The following is a 22,763-nucleotide window of genomic DNA, read 5'->3' as shown; positions in this document are numbered from 1 at the left end:
ACTCAGAAAGGTCAAATATTTTAGGGTTGTTCGAATGATTGTACAATGTCTGCACAATATCTATGCATCAGGTTTGATATGAACTTACCAGAGAAATTGCGCGACACCAGCATGGTGGTCAATATTGCTCCCTATACGTGAGAAAGAGATGTTTACAGAGCATCAAGCGGTGGCTTTCATACATATACAGATGAAATGCTTCCAGCTAATGACTTTTAAAAGAGACATCAGCAGACCTTGAGTTTCCTTCTTGCGTTGAACTTCTTCAGACACTCGACTGTTTCCTGTCTGTGCATCATGGACGCCACAGTGGAGCGTTGCTGCAGGAAACAGAGCAATTGGATTATTGATTCAAATTTTAAGTGCTGTTTTGCATCTAGTTTTGAGTCTTAAAGTCAATATGAAACTAAAACTACTTTTTTGACTTATGGTTAATGGTCTTTATTAAAGGAAAGTCCTGCCACATTTCATATCATGAACATTTTGTTTTCTCATGAAATATATCATCTTAGAAGTAATATGGGTCACAAACGTCCATTTATTTTGACAATAGTTTATGTATTCTGGTATTTTGTGCTGGTCAATACTCACGCAGACCCACGGGTGTTTCAGAGCCTCCTGGGCCGTGATTCTCTTGGCTGGATTGATGGTCAACATCTGATTGATGAGGTTTTTGGCTTCAGGGGTGACCGTGTCCCACTCTGGCGAGGGGAACTACAGGAAACATGGGAACTCATGGGTATGTATTGACTGTTGTAGCAGTTGTACTATATGCGTGAAATCACAAGGGGACTCACGTCATAAGCCCCAGCTTTGATCTGTTGGTAGAGTTTGTGCTGGTCTTCATCCCAAAACGGAGGATATCCCACCAGCAGAATATACAGGATGACTCCTGAAATCACATTCTTGATCAGGGATCCTCAAATCTGGCCCAGGAGATCCACTTTCCTGCAGAGTTTAGCTCTAACCCTAATCAAACACACCTGAGCATGCTAATCAATGTCTTCAGGATAAATAGAAAATCACAGGGAGGTGAGTTTGATCAAGGTTGGAGCTAAACTCTGCAGCACATTGGACCTACAGGACAAGATTCGAGGAACCCTGTTCTGGATATTTCACTTCTAATGGATTCTATGGCATTCTTTGTGTACTCACAATTCAAAAAGTTCTAATGCAGACATTTAGGCACACCTAAAATAACCCTAAATGTAATAATAAATACACATATAAATTCCATAAAGGAACATATACATATATATAAACACAAACAAAAAATTATGTTATATAAAAAATATAAACGTAAACACCCAACGTTATCAAAACGGAAACTTATCCAATTTCCACAATTTATAATTCATAAAAATAATACAACATTATTATAATAAATAGCATACAAATTATAGAAATATATTAATAAATGTTTAAATGTAATTGCTTAAAGCACTTGTAAAAAAAAAAAAAAAAAAAAAAAAAAAAATCATTGTCCAGAAAAAAAACATTATAGTCACAAAGAAAAAAATATATATTTTTTTTCTGAAAGCTTTCTGAAAGATCAGGTGACACTGAAGACTGCAGTAATAATTCTGAAAATTCAGCGCTTTGAATTACAGATATGTAACATTTTAAATTATATTAAAATAGAAAACCATTCTTTAAAATTTTAATCATAATGTGCAATATTACTGCTTTTTCTGTATTTTGAATCAAATAAATTGAGCCTTGATGAGCATAAGAAACTTTAAAAACAAACAAAAATTTTTTTATTCATACCAAACTTTTGAACAGCAGTGTCAATAGTTATATGTGGAAATTATATTAAATAAATTAAATTATAAAATATACAAAACAATATTATATATATATATATATAAAAAATGAAACACTATAAATGTATAAAAAATTTAATTGTTTAATTCCATTGAGAAATAATGAAACATTCAGAAACAAAACTTTTTTTGAACTGGTTCTTTGTGATAACTCAGCATTTGTGAATCATTTGACTTTAAGTCAGAAATTTGTTTGGAGACTAAACCTGCCAGATGGGTTCAAAAATGTTGCTAAACATCACGTGGCATGGTGATAAACAGTTAAAATTAATTGCTCTCTCTTTGAGTGTTGCATTCCTATAAATCCATGAACTGGTTCACTGATATACAAACAAACCTAATAAACCACTTGAAATGAATCAGAATTCCCAACCCCAGACCAAAAAACCACCAACCCACCACCTGGTCTGCAAAGTAATTAAACCGCTCAACTATCGATACTCAAGAGAAATGGAACGTGAAACACGACGGTGAAAGCGGCGCTTGGCAACAGCCTCTTGACAACACCTGCCAGAGAAGAGCCCTCCACATCTGAGAGCTGATGTGTCTGAATATGTGCGAGTGAGCGAACGAGAAAGAAGATAGAAATAGATGCAAAGAACTCTGTCGGGAGGGAATGTGTGACTCACCACATGCCCAAATGTCCACAGGTTTCCCATAAGCCTCCTTTCGTAACACTTCGGGGGAAAGGTAACCCGGGGTTCCAGCGAACCCTGTATGCAAAAGCAAAAATACACATCTGAAAATGCAACATCCAGGCTCTTTCCAACATTGAATGTTGGAGAAAACCATTTGGGTGCCAGATTATGTGCTTGGAAATAGCAAAGCTCAACAAATAAGGCAAAACAGTTGGGGATTTTTGCTTTGGGAGAGTTCAAACTGACCACGTACCAAACCAGGCCTGCTGGTCCCCTTGCACTTCAATGGCCAGGCCAAAGTCGGCCAGCTTGACAGCGGCATTCTTGCATTTACTGGCCAAGAGCAGGTTCTCCGGCTGGGGGGGAGATGAGGGGCACACTCATATTACTGCCGAACCAAAATCTGATACATGTCACCTTTTAACATCGAACACATAACATACAACCACAGCTGCACAACAGATACAGCATACAAACAGAATCAACTCCCAAAATATACGCTGTGCTGGGCACGTGTTCTGTCACCGGTAGAGTTAGCTTGAAGAACATTTCCTGTGATGCTCTACTGCTTTACATTTATAAATCGCATGTGAGTTTGATATCTAAGACTTTTTAACATCCAAATGGACCAATGGTTGATTCTCTAAAATAAAATGGCAATGATTAGCACTGCAGGTATTCACTTGTCAAGAAAACATCTAACAAACAAAATACAGATGAAAAATTATGCAATGAAGCCATTAGTTCTCAATCTGGTAGCTGGAACCAGTATTATTTTAGTATTATTTATACACCATTATAATTTTTTGTAATATTTTTTCATTATAATTTTGGTTAAATTTGGTCAATGTTAGGCTTGTTGTGATAGTCGGTGTTACCGGTGATACACAGTGTTTAAACCAACTACCGGTCATAGCACTTGACCACCGGCACAGTCCCCATCGTGTTGAAGTTTAAGCCTATAGCAATAAAGCACTTAATTCAGTTAGTGACTACGTGCCTTCGTAATTTAGCATAAGAGGAAGGAGCGCCGCAGTAAAGCAGCAGGTGTCCGATTTCATTTATCATTTGAGGAGAGTGAGGCGAGCTAACTGGCAAAGGATGGCTGAAGATCTGCTTTCAAAGCGAAATGCAAAAGCACCTATTTGGAAATATTTTGGATTCAAACCAAATGCCAACAGGGAACCTGAAAACGTTAACGAGGCAACCTGTAAACTTTGCCTGATGAAAGTGGCAAGCATCCGGAGGTAACGCTTCGAATTTACACGCACATCTTCAAGCACACCACAAAAATGAAGCGGCCAAGATGGGTCCAGCGGCAAAAAAAATCGACCACAAATGCCTGACACACAAACACAGCCTTCGATAAGTGGTGCATTTGTGCAAAGTTTAACGAAGTTTTTGATGTTCGTTCGTTTCATATTCGATGGTTGTGCGGTATTTTTTTTTTTTGCTGAAAAAGGCTGGCACTTTATTTAACAAATAGTGAATTTTTTTTATATATAATTTTTTGTTTGATACTATTTGATACAGTGGTTTGTTTTGTTAATAAATGCACTTTAAAGGTGTTTCATAAGTGCTTTTGTTTAGTTTTTGCATGGTGTGTTGTTATTATTCATTTTGCAATAAAGATGTGTGTAATACAAGCGAGTGTCTTATTGTTGTGTGTATTTTTATTAAGAATAAAATTAATTAACCCATGATTAATTCAAACAAATGCTACTGAGTTGCCGCTAATTACTGCTTACTTACTGCTTATTGCACACTTACTGCTTATTGCACTTCTGGTTAGATGCTAACTGCATTTCGTTGCCTTGTACCTACATGTGCAGTGACAATAAAGTTGAATCTAATCTAATCTAATCTAATTAAAGTGAAAGTAAATTGAGACATGTGCACGTCTGCACAACCGCATTTTCGGCCACCCGAAATCCCCGACACGCAACCCCGGTGACACCGGGATTACCATTTTTTTTACACGTCGATTAACCGGTGGAAAAAATCCGTCACCGCAACATCCCTAGTCAATGTCATGTGTTTTTACATTTTTTATGCTATTATTACTATTATTACCAATAATATTACTATTACGTTTATTTTTATTTCAGCCATTAGTTTTAGTTTAATTCAGTTCTGGTTGTTATTTATTGCCACTGCCAGTTAGTAATATTTTTTTGCTTTAACAAAATGAAAATGAGAAAACTTTTTTTTATATATATATCTAATATTTATATTTTATTATATTTCAGTTTTATTTTAATTAACAAAAGTGTTATAATAGTTTTACTTTTACTTTATTTAATAATAAAACTGGTTAGGACCTACTAGGAGAACTCAACACACTTTACAATAATTTAAAAAATATATATATACTCAATTTAATTTGTTCCCAACAATTACAATTTTACTTGTATTTTTAAAGAACCAGGGCTCCCATGATCTTGAAAAACCTGTATATAGGAGGGTTGTTTTAAAAATGCAATTTTTAGACTTGGAAAAGATTTGGAAACATATAAAATCATGGAAATTTTAATATAGTCATGTCAAGACCTTTATCATGTAAAATTTGATGAGAAGTTACATTAAAATTAACCATATCTTGTAATCACAAATGACAGCACAGTGTGAACAGCACTCGGCTCTTGAAACTTTCATAATTACAGAATTTTATTATTTTAACTTTAAAAATTTCCCAATTTTAATAAAATAACATTATGCAAAAATAATCAATACATTTGTAAATAAAAGTAGTAAGCTACTTCTAACAAGTAGCTTTGTCGTTATAGCAGAAGTACCATAAATATGTAACATAAGTAGCGATTTCACTGATGTCTGATACAGAATTCCGGGAAACAGATATTTACCCACAACAACTGACAACATTCAACCATAGATATCAAGACAGACACTAGAGTTTATTTTGATTTCATGTTGATAAGAAAAAAATATTGACATGGATTTTTTTTTTTTTTTTTAAATAAATTAAAGCTCTTTTATTAAGCAAGAATGCATTGAACTGATCAGAATTAACAGAAAAGACCCTTATGTTACAAAAAATTTCAAATAAATGCTGTTTTTTTTTTTGTTTTTTTTTTTACTTTTATTCATTAAAAAATCCTGAAAAATATGCATCACTGTTTTTAAGTAGTCTGCAGTTATTAAGTAGGTTTTCTTCCCTCTGCTCTGGTGAAAGTTGAGCCAGGTGGGATATTGGGTCCAGAGGAGCAAAGAATCATGGGAAACTTATTCAGTCTCAATCTCTGATCTCTTTCTTCCTATCATCCTCATCGCCCTACAGATGCCGCTCTGAAAAGAGACGAACGGTGTCTGTGTTCTGACGCTGAGTTGCCGTTGCCATCTGCTGGAGCTATTCGCGGAGCTCAGATGGCATATTGACGTTTCGGGCTCGTGGTTTGAAAAGCGCTCTGATTGAGAATCCGTAGGATGGTGCGAAATGTTCAGTGACCTTGAGCTGCATCCAAGGAAAACGATGCTGGAAACGCATCCAGAATGAGATTTGCATTACCTGATTCTTTCAAATATAAAATGCGACTTCTTAATGTGAAGCAGGATTGGAAAATGAAGCAACATCAAAACTGACCCTATTTAATGTATTTCCTGATTATATTGAATTATATTGGTGAAAGTGATTCCATTCTAGTCCAGAATCAACCTGTGTGGCTTCAAACAAATCACATAGAAATAGACATAAAATCAACAATAAAAAAAAAATGTAATCTGAAATAATAGCACGATTTTAAGTTTTATGCCATACGTAGACATCCATGCACACAAAATGTCATGCCAAATCAGAAAGCGAGTATTAAAGAGACAGTTCAACCAAAAAATTTAATTCGGACATAATTTCTTCACCCTCATGTTGTATGAGTTGCTTAAGAAAAGATGAAATTTTGAAGAATGCAAATAACCAAACAGTTGCTACTCCCCGTTGACTTCCATGGAAGCCTGTCAATGGGTACAACACAACCCACATTCTTCACAACATCTCTTCACCGTGTTCAGCAGAAGAAAGAAATCCATACAGGTTTGAACAACATGAGCATGAGTAAATGACACAATTTTCAGTTTTGGGTGGCCTATCTCTTTACAACACCCCCTAATGAATATTAATCATCTCAACATAATCGCACATCACATATAGCGTATGTTTACACAAAAGCATGCACAATACACAAATGAACGAACCACCTGTCACTCACCTTGAGATCTCTGTGCACCACACCCATTTGATGGCAATGAAGCACCGCCTCCAGGATCTGCTGGATGCAGTGACTGCATGCAAACACCAGGGGCGCATGTTAGTCTGAGTAATGCCATTCTCTCGTGCACAGGCACAGGCAGAAAATGCAGGCAGATTACAGGGAGCTACTAATAATATAACAGGACTTCTTCCCCATAAATTAATGTCAAAGATTGGTGTCTTGGAAATTTTCATAAAAGTTTGGCAAAGAGGTTTATCTACAAAAATGAATCTCCCTACATAATGTCCACATTGTCAAATGTAACCCCTAAACCTAAAACAAAAGGGAAAAATAATTAACTTGTTTATTTAAGAAATTATTAATTCTTTGACAATATTTTCATGATAAAAAATATTTTGGCATATTTTATCCCAAATTTTTCATCGTAATCAAGTGGTCAAAGTTAGACTAATTCTTTCTTTTTATTTGAGAGTAAAATATGACTGACATATTTCATGAGATTCACCCTTGGATTTATTTTACCTGCAAAGAAAACTAAAGGGTAAGCATTCAAACACATTAAAAATAAGATAAAAGAAACTTGGAACTTGAAACTTGAGAAAACCACCGTCCCCCAAAACAGAGACCCTTTACAGGTAAAGAAAGACACAATAATGGCTTCAATAAAGGCTCCTCCTTGATGCTATTAACTTTTTTCAGTCTGCAAAAGTGTTCATGTGCATCAACGTCTTTTGAAACAGCAGACATGATGGTTTTCCTGCATACCGAAACCCTGTTTCACTGACACAGGAAGCTCTAGCTAACACTACACACTTAAAAACTGCTCTGAAGGGTGAGACGATCTCACCTCCCACGACGAGAGCGAGCATCAGGAGAGACAGAGAAGGTGAAAGAGAAAGACTGAGCCCGAGACGAGAAAGAAGAGAGGCCCTGGAAAGGCTGCGGCGGACTGGAGTGTGTTTTTTTTGGCAGTTGTGAGGTGAGATAGGCTGGAGGAAATGTACCGGTGTGTGAGGAGAGGGAGGTGGACAGCGTGAGTCAGTCTGTGTAGGCGTGTGCTGATGATTTACTGAGAGGAAACTAGTGTGTGTGTGTGTAAATGCTGTAAAACTGGAACATACAAAGCTGTTGTCTATTTCTTCCACACTAGGACTCTTCAACTACCTTGTTTTGGGAGCTAAACTGAAGGTCTACAAACACTTTTCAGAATAATACTAGATCTGGACTAGTGGTCAACCGATATGTATTTTTTGACAGCCAATGCCGATATCTTGGAAAGCAGGGGGCCGATAGCCAATATAAAACCGATATAATTTCTTTAATTATTGTTATTAATATTTAAGAAATTTGAAATAATTTGACAATGGATTAAAATGGTGCCTTTCTCAGGCACGCCATCAAAATAAAAGTCCTGCCTTGAACGCATCGGCCAAACAGAAAAAACTTATCGGCTAATGCCGATATTTGAAAAATGGCAAATACTGGCCGATATATTGGCCTTGGCGATATATCGGTCGACCACTAATATGGACATCATTAAAAACTAAACACTATTAAATATGTTTTTACTTACATAAAAATAGGCAGATTTACAAATCTAACTGTTTTTCTGACTGAAAAAACTGAGTGAAGACAATCTGTGATGTTGGCTTGACAAAGCCAGGTTCTGAAAGTTTACAAATACTTTGAAAAAGTTTCTCTCATAAATTGTTACCAACTTGTTTTAACATGATTCGTTAATGGCGAATAGCATGTTTTGGCAAGTCGCTAACTTGTTTTAACATTTTGCTATGATGATTTAACAAGTTGCTAGCATGATTTCACACATCGCTAAGATCTTTTTTAAAAAAAAATCTTTTACGCACATAGTCAATTTGCGCTGGGTTTGGAAACCGTTCCAAAAATGGCGGATTGCTTACTTATTGCAGCTCATAGAAACAGTCGCTAATGAGGCATCTACATTAGGGATGTGCATTTCAAGCAAAAGTAATAATCGATAATCGCTGGGTATTATTCGATTAGTAGTGTTCGATTTTGCTACCTCCCATGAAAAAATTTAGGTAGTACTTATATGGGCCCGCCAAACCGAGGGGGAGCTTTTAATTGAAACGAGGGAACTAATATAGAACCTTACACGGCCCAGCCCGGGGCAAATCAGATTTCTCTGCCCAAGTCCGACCCACAAAGTGGTCATATTTCATTTCGATTCTTTATGAATTTAATTCAGAAATATGATTGGAACATTTTATGTTTTTTTAAATTCAAGTTTTTTTAGTTTTTTTTAAATAGCCTACAAAGTGGCCAGTGCAAGACACTGTCAGTTAATCCTTCTCAAAAAAAAAAAAAAAAAGATTAGCCTCATAATATTTTAGGAATTAAGTCAAAATTATGACAATGAAATCATGTTACACTGCACGAATTAAAATTGAATATAATACACCTGTATACTCTGCCAAAAAATGTATTAAAAAAAAGGATCTGGCACCTGTCATTCTTCACATTTAAACTGGAAAACAGCAATAGGCTTACTGATGACTTTAACTCGAATTTATTTATTTCACGAGACATTCATTTTTTTTTTAATTATTCTGTTTTTTCCCCCAACATGCACTCAAATATGTATTAGTTATTATTTACGTGCTGCAAATATTAAACAGGAAAATATAATTGATTCATATGCCGCATGAAAGGAGGCAAATATGTCACTACAGATTAAAGAGCGTAAAAATATTTTATTGTTTGTATTTTATATTAAAATTAACAGAAGCCTGAGGCTTTGTTATAATAAGAAGTAACAAAGCCCAAAGCTTATTGCGATTAAAACATTACATATTATTTCCAAGCATTTATACCTCAATTAAAAGCTTGTGAATAGTCACATAACCTTATTTACTTCAGAAAAATCAACATAACAGTCAAATTTTTTAATGGTTTAAAAAAATTTTATGATTATCAAACCAGTGCAATATTAAATTGTATTCCTTTAACAAATAACAAATCATTTTAATGCAGCTCGTAATCACAACTTAATAAGTGGCAAACAGGAAGTTTCTCGCTCAGCACAGTGGATCGTTTAGTTAACTTTGTGGTTTATTTTTTTTAGTCATTTGGGACGTGGTGACCCTCTCACAACATATTTCTTTATAAATCTATTGCGTTTGCCGCTCAGAAATGTTCACGTAATCATGCTGCAGTATAAGAAGTTCCATGCTTGCATGTGCACCGCACCCTAATTGAACTGAACCTCCACTGGTCCACCTCTTTCAACGAACCGCGCCAGAGCACGGCATGGAGCGATCACAGTCAACCGAACTGGACTTTGGGGGTAAGACGCACTCGGGCACGGTTCACATCCTTAGAAAATAATCGCACAGCCTAATAAATAATCAGTCACTAAATCGACTAATCAAATATTCGAAAATCGTGTCCCATCCCTAATCTACACACACACACATATATACATATATACACACACATACATATATAGATATACACATAGTGTTCCTGTAGCTCAACTGGTAGAGCACTGCGCTAGCAAACAAGCAAGCGCAAGGTTGGGGGTTCGATTCCCCGGGAACACACGATATGTAAAAATTGATAGCCTGAATGCACTGTAAGTCGCTTTGGATAAAAACGTCTGCTAAATGCATAAATTTAATTTTTAAATGTAATATATATATATATATATATATATATATATATATATATATATATATATATATATATATATATATATATGTTGCTAACAAGCATTAGCATGTTCTTAGCATGATTCAACACATTGCTAACATCTTAACATGTTGCCAATATGATTCCAACATTCTGTTAATATGAATTAGCACACTCCTAAAATGTAGTAGCACTATGCTAACGTGAATTTACATTTTGCTAACATGATTTAGCTAGTTTCTAGTATGATTTGACAATTACTAGGATCTGTTAACATTTAAGCATATTTAACACAAATCAGCTTGTTCTTAGCATGTTGTAAACCTATGCTAACATACATTAGCATGTTCTAACGTGTTTTAACACATGGCAAACATGAATTAGTATGATTCTACCATGTTTATTACATGGCTAGCATGCATTATGATTTTGCTAACATGTTTCCAACTAATGTTAAACTAGCATGTTTTAATAACAGATCTTTTTAAAAGATTTTCCCTGCAAACAAGTGTGATTTTCAGGCATTTGAACAGATAATTTCATTTCATTATAACCAGAGTAGATCTGATGATGAAATGAGCCACTTTCGTTCAACTAACATTTCTGTCATTTTTCCTTTGAAAAAATGATGCACCTGTCTGAACCACAGACTTAACCTCCAACTCTGCTCCAAATATGACCACTGAGTGCTGAACTCATCTCGGGTAGCACAGCTATTTCATCAATATCAATCGAAGGGGAATAAAAATGACTGATGACTGATTTGGCCCACAGGCATCCAGCTGAAGAGCCCCTGGACTAACACTGTTTGGTTCACTAATATAACGTAAAAAGATTCTGCGAGAAAGAAAAATCACAAATGGGATCTCTTTAAAGTAGTTATAACATAGAGAATCTGATTTTGAGGTAGAAGAGTTCCAATGCTCAAAACTTAAAAATAATTTATTACAGCCAAGCTGCAGAAATGGCTCACTCTGAGATCCTAACAAATCCTTAACATATGATCACCTATTTTACACATTCAAAAACTCAATCTAAAACAAAATATTGTATTATAATGGTTTTCAGAGCATATGGCCACAACTGTTTCAGTGTGATTAGATGAAATAAATGAGAACTCAATTAAGCCTCCTAAACAATGAACACGTACACACTACAGCTAAATTCAGTTCACCTTTTAGTTCTTAATCCTGGTCAGTGATTTGTAGAAGTGACAACCGCATTCAACAACTAAATTAACTCCCAAAAAACTCAAGTAGTAACAACCACATTACAGAAATTGGGGAATAATCCACAAGGAATGAGATACATCTTGATTTAGTGTTGCCAGATCTTGCAATTAAAAAACCAGCATATTAGAACAAGCTACATAAGCAACTTCCAAACATGTTCTTGTGAAAATAAGCCATTTACCAAAACACCACAGCCTGCACCTGCCTACTTTATTAACTTCATAAAATGGACTGCTTTATAAGCTGAACCCATACAACAAGCCAAAAGATGCTTAATAATAATAATAATAATAATAATAATAATAATAAGTGGACATTGCAACCCTTCTAGAGCACGCTCTGCAAAGCAACCTTTCAAATATTACTTCCAAATGTTTCAAATACTTACGCTCTATTCCTTTGGTTAAAAATGGCAGATACCACAAGACAGAAAAATAAAACTTTACTATGGTTACGATGCTTTAGTTTGGTACAATTTCATTTAACCAACTTTGTGTATCAGAATTACAATGCAAGAAATGACGGGGAATGAGATGCATCTTGACCCAGTGACAAATAAGAACAAGCCACATAAGCAACTTAAATGCAAACGTGTTATTGTGGAAATAAGCCACATACCAAAATATAACAACCTGCACCTTTCTACTTTATTAACTTCCTAAAATGGATTGCTTTATGAGTCGAGCCCAAACAACAAGCCAAAAGATGCTTATAAATACTGGACATGGCAACCCTCCAAGAGTGTGCTCTGCAAAGCAAACCTTCCAGATATTACTTCCAAATATATTCTAAAGTATTACCTTCCAAATATTTATTTAATATTACTTTGTTGAAAAATTGCAGATATCGCAAGGTGGAAAAATGTTTCTATGGTCACTATGGTGTCAATCATCTGTAATTTAGGGGATTTACTTCTGTATGACTCCTGAAACTTAATAGTATGTACCCAGCCAATAAAAGTGCAACTGACTACTTTTTTCTCTGCCATTAAATTGAGAGAACAGACCTATTAAATGCATCACAAGCAAATCATACGGCCTGAGCAACCTCCCATTTGATCATGATTCCTCCTTCACAGAGCATGGAGGTCTGGTTGACGTGTGGCCGAACAGAGCAGATACAGTCAGCAGCTTTATTTGAGCTTCTGAATCGAGACCGCAATGAGCTGCGAGACTCTGAAAGAGCCCTTCACTCAAGTGACTATTAAACAAAACAGCAGCACTCTGTCATCCTCAAAGGCTCGACTGAAACTATGCATTACACGCACCCGAGAAATACCCAATTGCAAAGATAAATGACACTGTTTTGAAACAACAGTGAGGAAGACAGACAGCGAGACAAGAAACAGAGAGAGCAGAACACACAGAGGGTGAGGAGATACTCTCCAGTTTGGCTGTTTTCACAATAGAGCGTCTGGTGTCCACCCGAGTTCATCTGAACACACAATTTGGTTGGTTTGGTCAATGGGGCACAACCCTAAAATACACCTTATCTCCCCTCAAAGGGTTTCTATTCGTATCTTAAAGGGACAATTCACCCGAAAAGGAGACTTCTGTCATTCTAAACCTGACTTTCTTTCATCTGTGGAAAGTAAAAAATAATAATTTGACAGTGGGTTGGTTATTGTTAGGTAAGACTAAAATCTTACCATTTTAGGTAATTGAAATAAAGCTGAAATAAAATAGATTTAAATTTAGAGCAAATTGATTTTGAGCCTGCAAGCCTTAATATGAATTCTGGCATGACAAAATTATTTGATTTATGCTATTAATATTCATTTTATAGCTCTATACTCTTACTGGTACTTTACATAAAAAATTAAATTAAATATAAACGTTAAATGAAACTTGAAATTTTTAATTACAATTTTACCAAAAAAAAAAATGTTTATTAGAGTTATATTATAATAATTACAACAACAAAAATAAATAGAACATAATTTAAAAAAAAGTTACAAAACAACAAAAATTACTAAAACATAAGCTAAAATGAAAACTGAACAAACAAAAATAAAAGCTAATTTAAAATATTATAAATACTATAATTTTATATAAATAACACAAATATATCTGCTTTGGTTCAAAACAACAACAGATCCCACTGACTTTCATTATATTATAAACAATAATAAAAAGAAAATATATACATAAAGAAAATAAAAAGTGATTGATGTAGGTTTGGAAACCCATGGAGGTGGGTAAATAAAGACAGACACCATTATTTTTGGTTTAACTATACTTTTGAAGTTGCAATTTACCTTTTGGTGAAAGCAATAAAGCCTAAATTGAGTTAAAGTAATAAAATGTCTTTCTTTTTTGCCACTAGCTCCAAATTGCATACTCGGGCACTTTTCTGTACACATCTTTATAATGTTACAACAAAACACTGTGAATCAGAGCCAACTAACACGTCAAAACTGACCTGTGGAGGAATTCAGACCAAACTACTTGCATGCTTCTCATCTCTCGCAATTCATCCACAATGCCCTGTGCACTTTACGATTTTGTAGTAAAACTAAAGCCAAAAAAAAAAAAACTTTTCAGTTTTAGGTCTTCTCCTACACTGTTCCCTAGCTGGTAAAACAAAAAAAATGCTGCTAATGTTCACAATAGCACTCGCATTACCCCATAAAGCCTTATATGCATTATAATAATAATAAAATAAAAAAATACATAAACACACAAATATACATAAATTATACTCATATAAGTGTAAAAAAAAAAAAAAAATTATATATATATATATATATATATATATATATATATATATTTTTTTTTTTTTTTTTTTTTTTTTTTTTTTTCTGAAATTGAGATTTGCTGAATAAATGAGCTTTCCACTGATGTATAGTTTATTAGGATAATACAATGTATTTTTGGCTATTGCTACAAATATACCTGTGCAACTAATGACAGTTTTTTTGCTCCAGTGTCACATACATGTTTTTTTATTGAGTATCATATTTTATACATAAAGCTGTTATGGCTCAGACAGTTGAAATATCAGGAAAAATGGAGTGAAATATCAGGAAAATAAAACTGGTTTTATTCATAGGACCCAACTGAGCTAAAACATGAAATATGGAGCAGTTGCTGATATTTATATGTCCTGATGAAATTCTGATCGCTTTGTAACAGTATTGCAGATACTTACATAAAATGCATATAAATATCAGTTGTCACTCTATATCTCCCGATAATATCACTTGGTAAGATTATATTTAAATACTTAGTTTAGATCCTTTTAATAATTTGAAGGCCTTAGAAGTTTGTCTCAAATATGATACAGTAGACTTTATAGGGTTAAGTATGAAAATACTCTGCATATTGTAGCCAAATAATGTAATGTGAAAAGAAACCTGCAGGGAATCGAACTCGAGTTCAGACCAAACAATCAAACCGAGTGTGAAAACAGCCTACGAATGCAGAAACACACCAAAATCCCAGACGTACCATTCAAGACAGACACATGGGCGGCTCGAAACAGGCAAAAGTCACATGACACATGCAGTGGTCCAGTGCACTTTCCATACTGACCTTCAGATCCCTGTGCACTATGTCATGATGGTGAATGTGATTGACACTCTCTAGAATCTGATGGATACAATGACTGCAAAGACAAGTGAGACAGAAGGGAAAGAAAAAGAAAAGGAAGGATGAGAGAGGTGTGGCGGAGGAGTGGAGCTGAGACCGGAAAAGGGACAACCCAGATAAGAGAGACTGTTTAATAAGAGGGTGATGAAATGAGACGAGTGATAACAGTGCCTGATGTTACACCAGGCAGAACAATAGCAGCGCAGCTGGGCGGGACGCATCATTTCCTGTGAGATCGCTGCCGATCACACGTGGGATGGAGAAATGAAGGGAAGAGTGGATGCCGAAGATATGAAAACGATCTATGTATGTGCGTTTGTCTGGGAGTATGGCTGCTTTCTGATATGCAATCTGTATTTTTAACACACATATCTAATACAATAAAGACTGTTCGCTGAGTCTGACCCGGAAACAGTGTGAGCGACAAAAGTCACTTGTACATTACATTCAGCCCAGTGCTACTGAAAATATCACATTTGTTGAAGTATCATGTAAACATTTGGTTTTGTGACATTTAATTTCCAAAAAAAAAGTGTATTAGTAAGAAAGTATTGATAATTACAGACCTGTCCGTCATGTGCTCATTAATTGTTACATTACAACTGAATATTTCCAGCTTGTTCCAAGTTTTCTTTAAAAAAAAAAAAACATTTAAATAAATAAATCAATAGATACACATTCAAATAATAATCATTTTGAATATAGGTTTTATATAAAATGTATTAATTAATTGACATTAATACCTGTTTTATATTTAATATATGAAAAAAATACAATATGTAAGTTTGGGGTCAGTAATTATTTTGTTTAAAAGAAGTTAATATTAATAAATCAGCAAGGATGGATTAAATTGATCAAAAGTGACATCAAAAGACTTCATAATATTACAAAAGGTTTTTCATTTCAAATAAATGCTTTATATGTGTAGCATGGCATATATCAGCATTGCATCACAGAAATATATTACATAATAAAATATACATTTCTAAATTGTAAAAATATTTCAAAATGTTTCTATTTGTACTGTATTTTAAATCCAATTACCGTATTTTTCGGACTATAAGTCGCACCTGAGTATAAGTCACATCAGTCCAAAAATATGTGAGGAAAAAAAAACATATATAAGTCGCACCTGACTATAAGTCGCAGGACCAGCCAAACTATGAAAAAAAAGTGCAACTTATAGTCCGGAAAATATGGTAGCCATATAGTGAACATAAGAGACTTTAACCATTCCAAACTTTTTAAAAGTAGTGTACTGTATATATTTATCTACATTTATTTCAATACATTTAGATAGAATTAAACTTAGTTTTTTTATTTCTTTGTTTAGCCCTGAATCATGTTCCCTAAAGCAACCGATCAGACTTGTAAACAGTTTTAAACGGCAGAGACTTTTTTTTTTTTACTTCAGCAATCACCTAGCAACAGCATAGTAATGTGAAGAAAACAGTCATTTTCTTCAGAAAGTGTGAACATGTAGTTTCTAGTGCTATGGAAACAGATCGAACTCAAATAAAGCACGTGCGACGTTGAATGTGAGCTGACACTGTAATTATGTGCGTTAATTAGAGGCCTACTTTTAGCCATCGCTCTAGTGCAGGCAGGTGGAGGGTCTGCGGCCCTCGGGAGCGGATACATTTCACCGTCCTGACAGCATCGTGACATGTTTCTACCCACGAATATGGCTGATGAGCTCATGGATTCCAGTAGTCTCAGCGCTCGCCAGCTCTTGTGTTTCCTCCCTCGGTAAGTATCTCTTGTTCTGTTTCTCTCCGTATCTCTCACTCCCACATGCGTACCCACACAGTCAAATTGATTAAAGCTTTTCTCCTGAGGGCGACTGCAGTGTGTGTGTGTGTGTCTGTGAGAGGATCTGATGCAGAGAGGAAACAGGAATAGATGGAATGGAAAAAAAGAAGCCGATGGGAAAACTGGAGCAAAGGGACCTGCAGCAGAGAGAGCTGCCGCCCACGCTCGCTGCCTCAGCGAGACACTGCCTCAAACGTTTAACAAGCCTCTGAAACAAAACTCATCTCTCGTATGATGTGGACCAAACTATTACTCACGTTATACTAGAATGTGTGCAGAACACATACTTTATCTGGTTAAAATGCATGTGAAAGAAGAAGAAAGCAGTGTGGATGGGGAGGACGGAGGGGAAATGGACAGGACAACAGGAGAAGACGGAGACGCTGTTTTACCTGGCGTCAGCTTCACTGTAATATTCTCTGGCTACGATGTCTTCAAACAGCTCTCCGCCCGTAACACTGCAGGACAGAGAGGCGATATAGGTACCACGGTCACCATATTCAACTGGGATTATTCCCAGTGCATTCAAAATGTGCATTCATATTGCAAAAGCATTTACAGCATGGCATGGGAGAGAAGAAAAAGTCAAATAAAAGGTCAAATAAGAATGCAAACAAAACCAAAACAAATAAATGAATTAAAATGATGAATTGAAAATAATGAAATTTTTATCAAATAAAATGTACAAAATAAGTAAAAAAAATTATAAATATTAATAAAATTAACTAATAATAAATAAATGCATTAATTAATTATAATAAAATAACTAACATTTGATGATTTTTTTTTATTAAATATGTTTGGACTCAAACAAATATTTTTCAATAATTTTTTTAATATATTAATAAAATAAATGAAAAACCTGAATTGCATGTTTTAAATGAAATAAACTAATAATAAAAATAAGAATAAAACTAATAATAACAATATTAAATAAATATTAATCAATGTAAAGCTAATAAATCTAATAATATAATAATCATTTAAAAATACAATTAAATGAATAATCAAAGAAATATTAACATTTTACATTTTAAATACTAATATAAATTAAATTAAAATAAAATCAATAATATAATAATAATTTTAAAATACAATTAAATTAATAATCAAAGAAATATTAACATTTTAAATTTTAAATACTAATATAAATTAAATTAAAATAAAATCAAGGAAGTAGCAATTTCACCAAAAGTAATAAATTAAAGGTGATTTGTGTTATTCAGTACTTTTTTATTTATTTATAACAATTATTATCATAAGGAAACTACTTTATCCTGTGCTAGGTTAGGTCTGGTTTGGTTGACCCCCCTGAAGTGAAAACAGCATGAGAACAGATTGGCACAGCAACACTGGCTCAACCAATGGCGCAGTCCTTAATTATACTGCAGAGATCACATACTTCACTTCGAAAGCAAATCAAAGTATAAATATATCAAATGTATCAAATAATGTATCAAGAAAAGAATAAATAATTAGAGCAGCATTTATTAAACAAGCACAAATTAAGGAAGATATATTATAAAGACAGTGTGGCTATGCATGACAGAAAAAGTAAGGGAAAGAGAGAGAGAGAGAGCGAGAGAGAGAGCAGAATGGACGGGGAATCCTCTAGAAGAGAGAACACTGGGGCTTCGGGGGGGAAACCCCTGCTGCAGGATTTCTCTTCGGCTGGGCAGCCCGGCTCTGTTGCTATGGAAACTGGCTCTCGAGTGAGCGAGAGAGAGAGAGAGAGAGAGAGAGAGAGATGAAGAGAGATGCGAGGGGAAGGTAGAGTGGGTGGCAAAAACAAAGCAGAGAGAGAGATATTATGCGCCATATTATATGGAAGCACTTACAGGTCAAATAAGAGGTAATGGAAGCCTTCCTCTGATATACTGTCATGGAGTCGCACTGCATTACAGAGAAAGAGAGTAATAATATCATCACACACTTCATTTGCCATTCACTCAAACAGCACAATTCAAAGAGCGGTTTTATGGGCTGAAATCAACAGGCTTGCTTTCTGTAATAATGCCTCTCAAACCACCTGCGTCCTGAATGATGGATTTCACACTGATTTCATCACGAATGGAGAAGATGACTTTAATGGACTCACCAATATTGGGATGCTTGAGTAGACGGCAGATACGGGCTTCCCGTTCCAGCTTCTGGTGATCTGGGAAAAGATTTGGGTACCGTGTTAAGCGTCATGTAATGGAGAAATTGCAGATGGAGTAATTCAATGTTAAAAAGCTTTTTTCTTCTAACCAATTAGTAGTTTGCACAAATCTTTTTGTGGGATTTCATGAACTTTGAGGAACTCTGAAACCATGTTAGCCCTTTCAGTTTCACATGAACTTTAGTTAACCACAAGTTAAGAAACCCAAATATGCCAGATTGACAAGTATTTCAGAGAAATTACCGTTAACTAAAACCAAAACCACACAAAATCGAATGAAGATTAACTGAATAAAATATATATAAATATAAAAAACTATTTCAGTTATTTGCAAAGGCAACATTTCTTATTTTCATTTAGTTTAACTTGAAGCACTAAATTTACTCAAACTAACTGTTTTCTTTTTGAATATATGTTTGAATGTAATAGATTTCTGTGAAGCAAAGCTGAATTTTCAGCATCATTGCTCCAGTCTTTCCTTCAGAAATCATTCTAATAGGCTGATTTGAGCGCAAGAAACATTGCTTATCATTATCAAGGTGGAAAACAGTTTTGCTGCTTCACATTTTTTGTGGAAACTGATGCACTTTTTTTCAGGATCCTTTGACGAATAGAAAATAACGGACTACTTTCAAAGATTATTATTATCATGATTATAAATGCCTTTAATGTCACTTTTGAACAACTAAATACATCCTTGCTGAACTGAAATATTTATTTCTTATATAAATAAAATACTCAAATCTTGCTTTTATGGCTTTTTTCATAGAAGAATTGTTAAAAAATGACACCACTATCTTAAAAACAGCTTGCATTTAGGTTGTCATCACAGGATGGGATGCATAATGTTTGTTTTAAAAAAATAACCTTCATAATTTCACATAGTTTGAACAAAACACACAAGCTTGTTATCATTCTGAAGGATTGTGCTATTTGTTTTTCCCTCCAGTCAAACAGCTCCCGCTCATTTTACACTGATCTCAGATCAGATCTGGTTAAAAGTGCACATTTAAAGCGGTTTCCACATCACTTCAAACACAGCGGCAAAGGTCAGACTCGTCATCACACAGACCACACGATCTACTGTAAACCACACGGTCAACCAGCGGCTAGAGATCATGCAACCTCTACTGGAGCGAATCTGCATGATACTGAGAGACAGACGCGGACGAGGAAGCCTGAGTGATACAGGAAAGAGACCACAGATCGTCCTCAGCGCTGCACAATCCTGATTAAAACACACACGGCTGGCTGTCCATCATCCCAGCATCATTAAGTGTTCCCAAAAGGACTAATGTCTGATTGGTGATGTTTTCCTACTATAAAACACTATAAAAACACACATTACTTCTCAGCTGCAAACAGAACTTGGTTCAAAAACATAATTCTGTGATAGAGGGTGTAAAATGGTCATGAAAAATTCAGTTAGGAGTGTTTTGGGAGTAAAAACACCATTCAAAACTTTGAGGTCGGAAAGATTTTTTTTTAAATAAATTTTTAACCGAAGATGCATTACTATGATCAAAAATAGAGTAATATTGTAATAGCAATATTGTGCAGGGATTATCATCATTACCTTAATTAACCTAAAACATCATTTAAGAAAAAGCTACTTTTTGTTACATGAAATAAATAACATTTAACTGAAATAAAATAAAATAGAATAAAAAAATAAATGAATAAATTCAACTAGTTGTGAAAGAATTATTTAATTTTCTTTCAGGTTAGTTTGATGTAATAATAAAAAAAGAATAATAATTTACAGTACATAAAGACATTTGAAAAAAATAATAAAAATGACCAAAACACAACTAAATACTAAATCTATAATTAAAATCAAAAATATTAATCAAAATATTAATGAAACTATAATTGTATATAAATTGTACTCAAATAACACTGCTATTGTGAAATATTATTTCAGTTTAAAAGAACAATTTTCTATTCATATTTAAAAATGTAATTTATTCCTGTGATGCAAAGCTGAATTTTCATCATCATTACGCCAATCTTCAGTGTCACATGGTCTTTCAGAATCATTTTAATACACTGATTTGCTGCTCAAGAAACATTTATTATTATTACCAATGTTGTGCTGCTTCATATTTTTGTGGCAACTGTGATAATGATTTTTTCAGGATTTTTTTTTTATGAACAAAGTTCAAAAGAACAGCATTTGTCTGAAATGGAAATCTTTTATAACATTATTGATTAAATTAACATATACTAGCATATAAGTCGACCTCAGGGAATATATAAAATTACACTAAAAAAAATGCATGTACAGTCAGTTTAGAGAGTATCATTGTGGCCTCACTGCAACTCTCCAAAACACACTCACACACACAAAAGTTGTCACATGGAGCAGTGCGACTGGTGTGAAGCTGTGAGAATGCTGACATGCAAACACCACAAAACGCCTCTGCAGCAAAGAGCATCAGACCCTGCCGAGACTGACTGCTTCATCACCAGACTACAGTCAGCAAGCACAGTACACTCATATTCTAAAATCACTGGGAGCATTTAGAGATTTCTCTGAAGTTCAGTGATAATTAGTCAAAAACACTCTCACTTTTAAATTAAACGGATGTTTTACTGTACCAGTAAGACATTTGTAAATTATCTTCTGAATCCCATCAATATGTACATTAACTATGTACTTCAATTTACATTACATAAGGGTTGCACAATTTGATGGAATAATATTCCCCCCCAGATAAAAAATTTTGATTGCACAATTTAGTCAAAAAATAAATAAAATAGAGATTATGTAACATTTTAACTAGAAAATAATATAATAATTATTATAACAATAATTAAATTAATAAACAAAATACTGTAAAATAGAAAAATACACTTTACAGTAAAAATGTTAACTTAGTGTTAAAATTTCATTTGCAGTCTAGTCTATACTACTTTATTTATATCAGAAAAGGAAGAATTTGTTTTGTATGATATTGTACTGTAGAATTGTTTTTTTATTTTGCAGCAAAACTGTAAAATTATAATACTAACATTTATTGTTCTCATCAAGCTTTTATGTCCACAAAAAAAAAAAAAAAAAAAAACTATTCAACAATTCATCTCCATTGTGTCTCTCCACATCACCATGGTGAATTATTGAATTAAGTTGATATTTTTGTGCTTCATAACATTACTGATGAATATTCTGACGATGCTTTTCATACTTTCCTGGACTTTGACAGTCTATTTTACTTGGCAGTCTATGGGACAGTCACAAGCCTCCCGATTTTCAAATATTTTCAAAAATATCTTAATTTGTGTTCCTGAAGACGAACAAAGCATTTACGGGTTTGGAACGATATGGTAAGTGATTAATGACAAAATGTTCATTTTGGGATGGAGTGTCCCTTCATTATGACTGTTTATTATTATTAACATTGTTTGATAGTCATTTATATTTAAATCACAAAAATCTTTGCCTATATTGTGCAGCCAAAAGTTACTTTGATTTATAGTGCTGTCCTAAATCAGGATATTCACCCAGAAGAATTAGAGGCCAGGACTTACGTTTATCTATTGGGATTTGATTCATTGTGCATTTAGCAGAAGCTTTTATCTGTTGATGCTTTTATGTAAATAACATATTCC

The 22,763-nt window shown here is 34.2% G+C and overlaps 1 protein-coding gene across 26 annotated transcripts in view; it reads right to left on the bottom strand.

Moving 5' to 3' along the window:
- Window positions 1–22,763, bottom strand: part of LOC127966071 (calcium/calmodulin-dependent protein kinase type II subunit beta) — a 63,383-nt gene that overhangs the window by 31,734 nt on the left and 8,886 nt on the right. For 21 of the 26 annotated variants that reach the window (XM_052566910.1, XM_052566911.1, XM_052566919.1 and 18 more), the window contains exons 3-12: window positions 19,089–19,148; window positions 18,829–18,883; window positions 17,383–17,448; window positions 6,685–6,757; window positions 2,718–2,820; window positions 2,456–2,539; window positions 798–892; window positions 592–714; window positions 237–320; window positions 89–131 (exon numbers count right to left, since the gene is read on the bottom strand). In XM_052566910.1, coding sequence (XP_052422870.1) covers window positions 89–131; window positions 237–320; window positions 592–714; window positions 798–892; window positions 2,456–2,539; window positions 2,718–2,820; window positions 6,685–6,757; window positions 17,383–17,448; window positions 18,829–18,883; window positions 19,089–19,148 — 786 coding nt within the window. Of the gene's footprint in view, window positions 1–88; window positions 132–236; window positions 321–591; window positions 715–797; window positions 893–2,455; window positions 2,540–2,717; window positions 2,821–6,684; window positions 6,758–15,121; window positions 15,195–17,382; window positions 17,449–18,828; window positions 18,884–19,088; window positions 19,149–22,763 lie in introns of all 26 variants that reach the window. The other 5 variants (XM_052566905.1, XM_052566912.1, XM_052566908.1 and 2 more) reach the window with 1 other exon arrangement.

This window comes from Carassius gibelio, chromosome B10 (assembly GCF_023724105.1).
Source record: "Carassius gibelio isolate Cgi1373 ecotype wild population from Czech Republic chromosome B10, carGib1.2-hapl.c, whole genome shotgun sequence".
Classification (NCBI taxonomy): Eukaryota; Metazoa; Chordata; class Actinopteri; order Cypriniformes; family Cyprinidae; genus Carassius; species Carassius gibelio.
The sequence above is the reverse complement of the archived record's forward strand: the minus strand, read 5'-3'. Positions and strand labels throughout refer to the sequence as shown.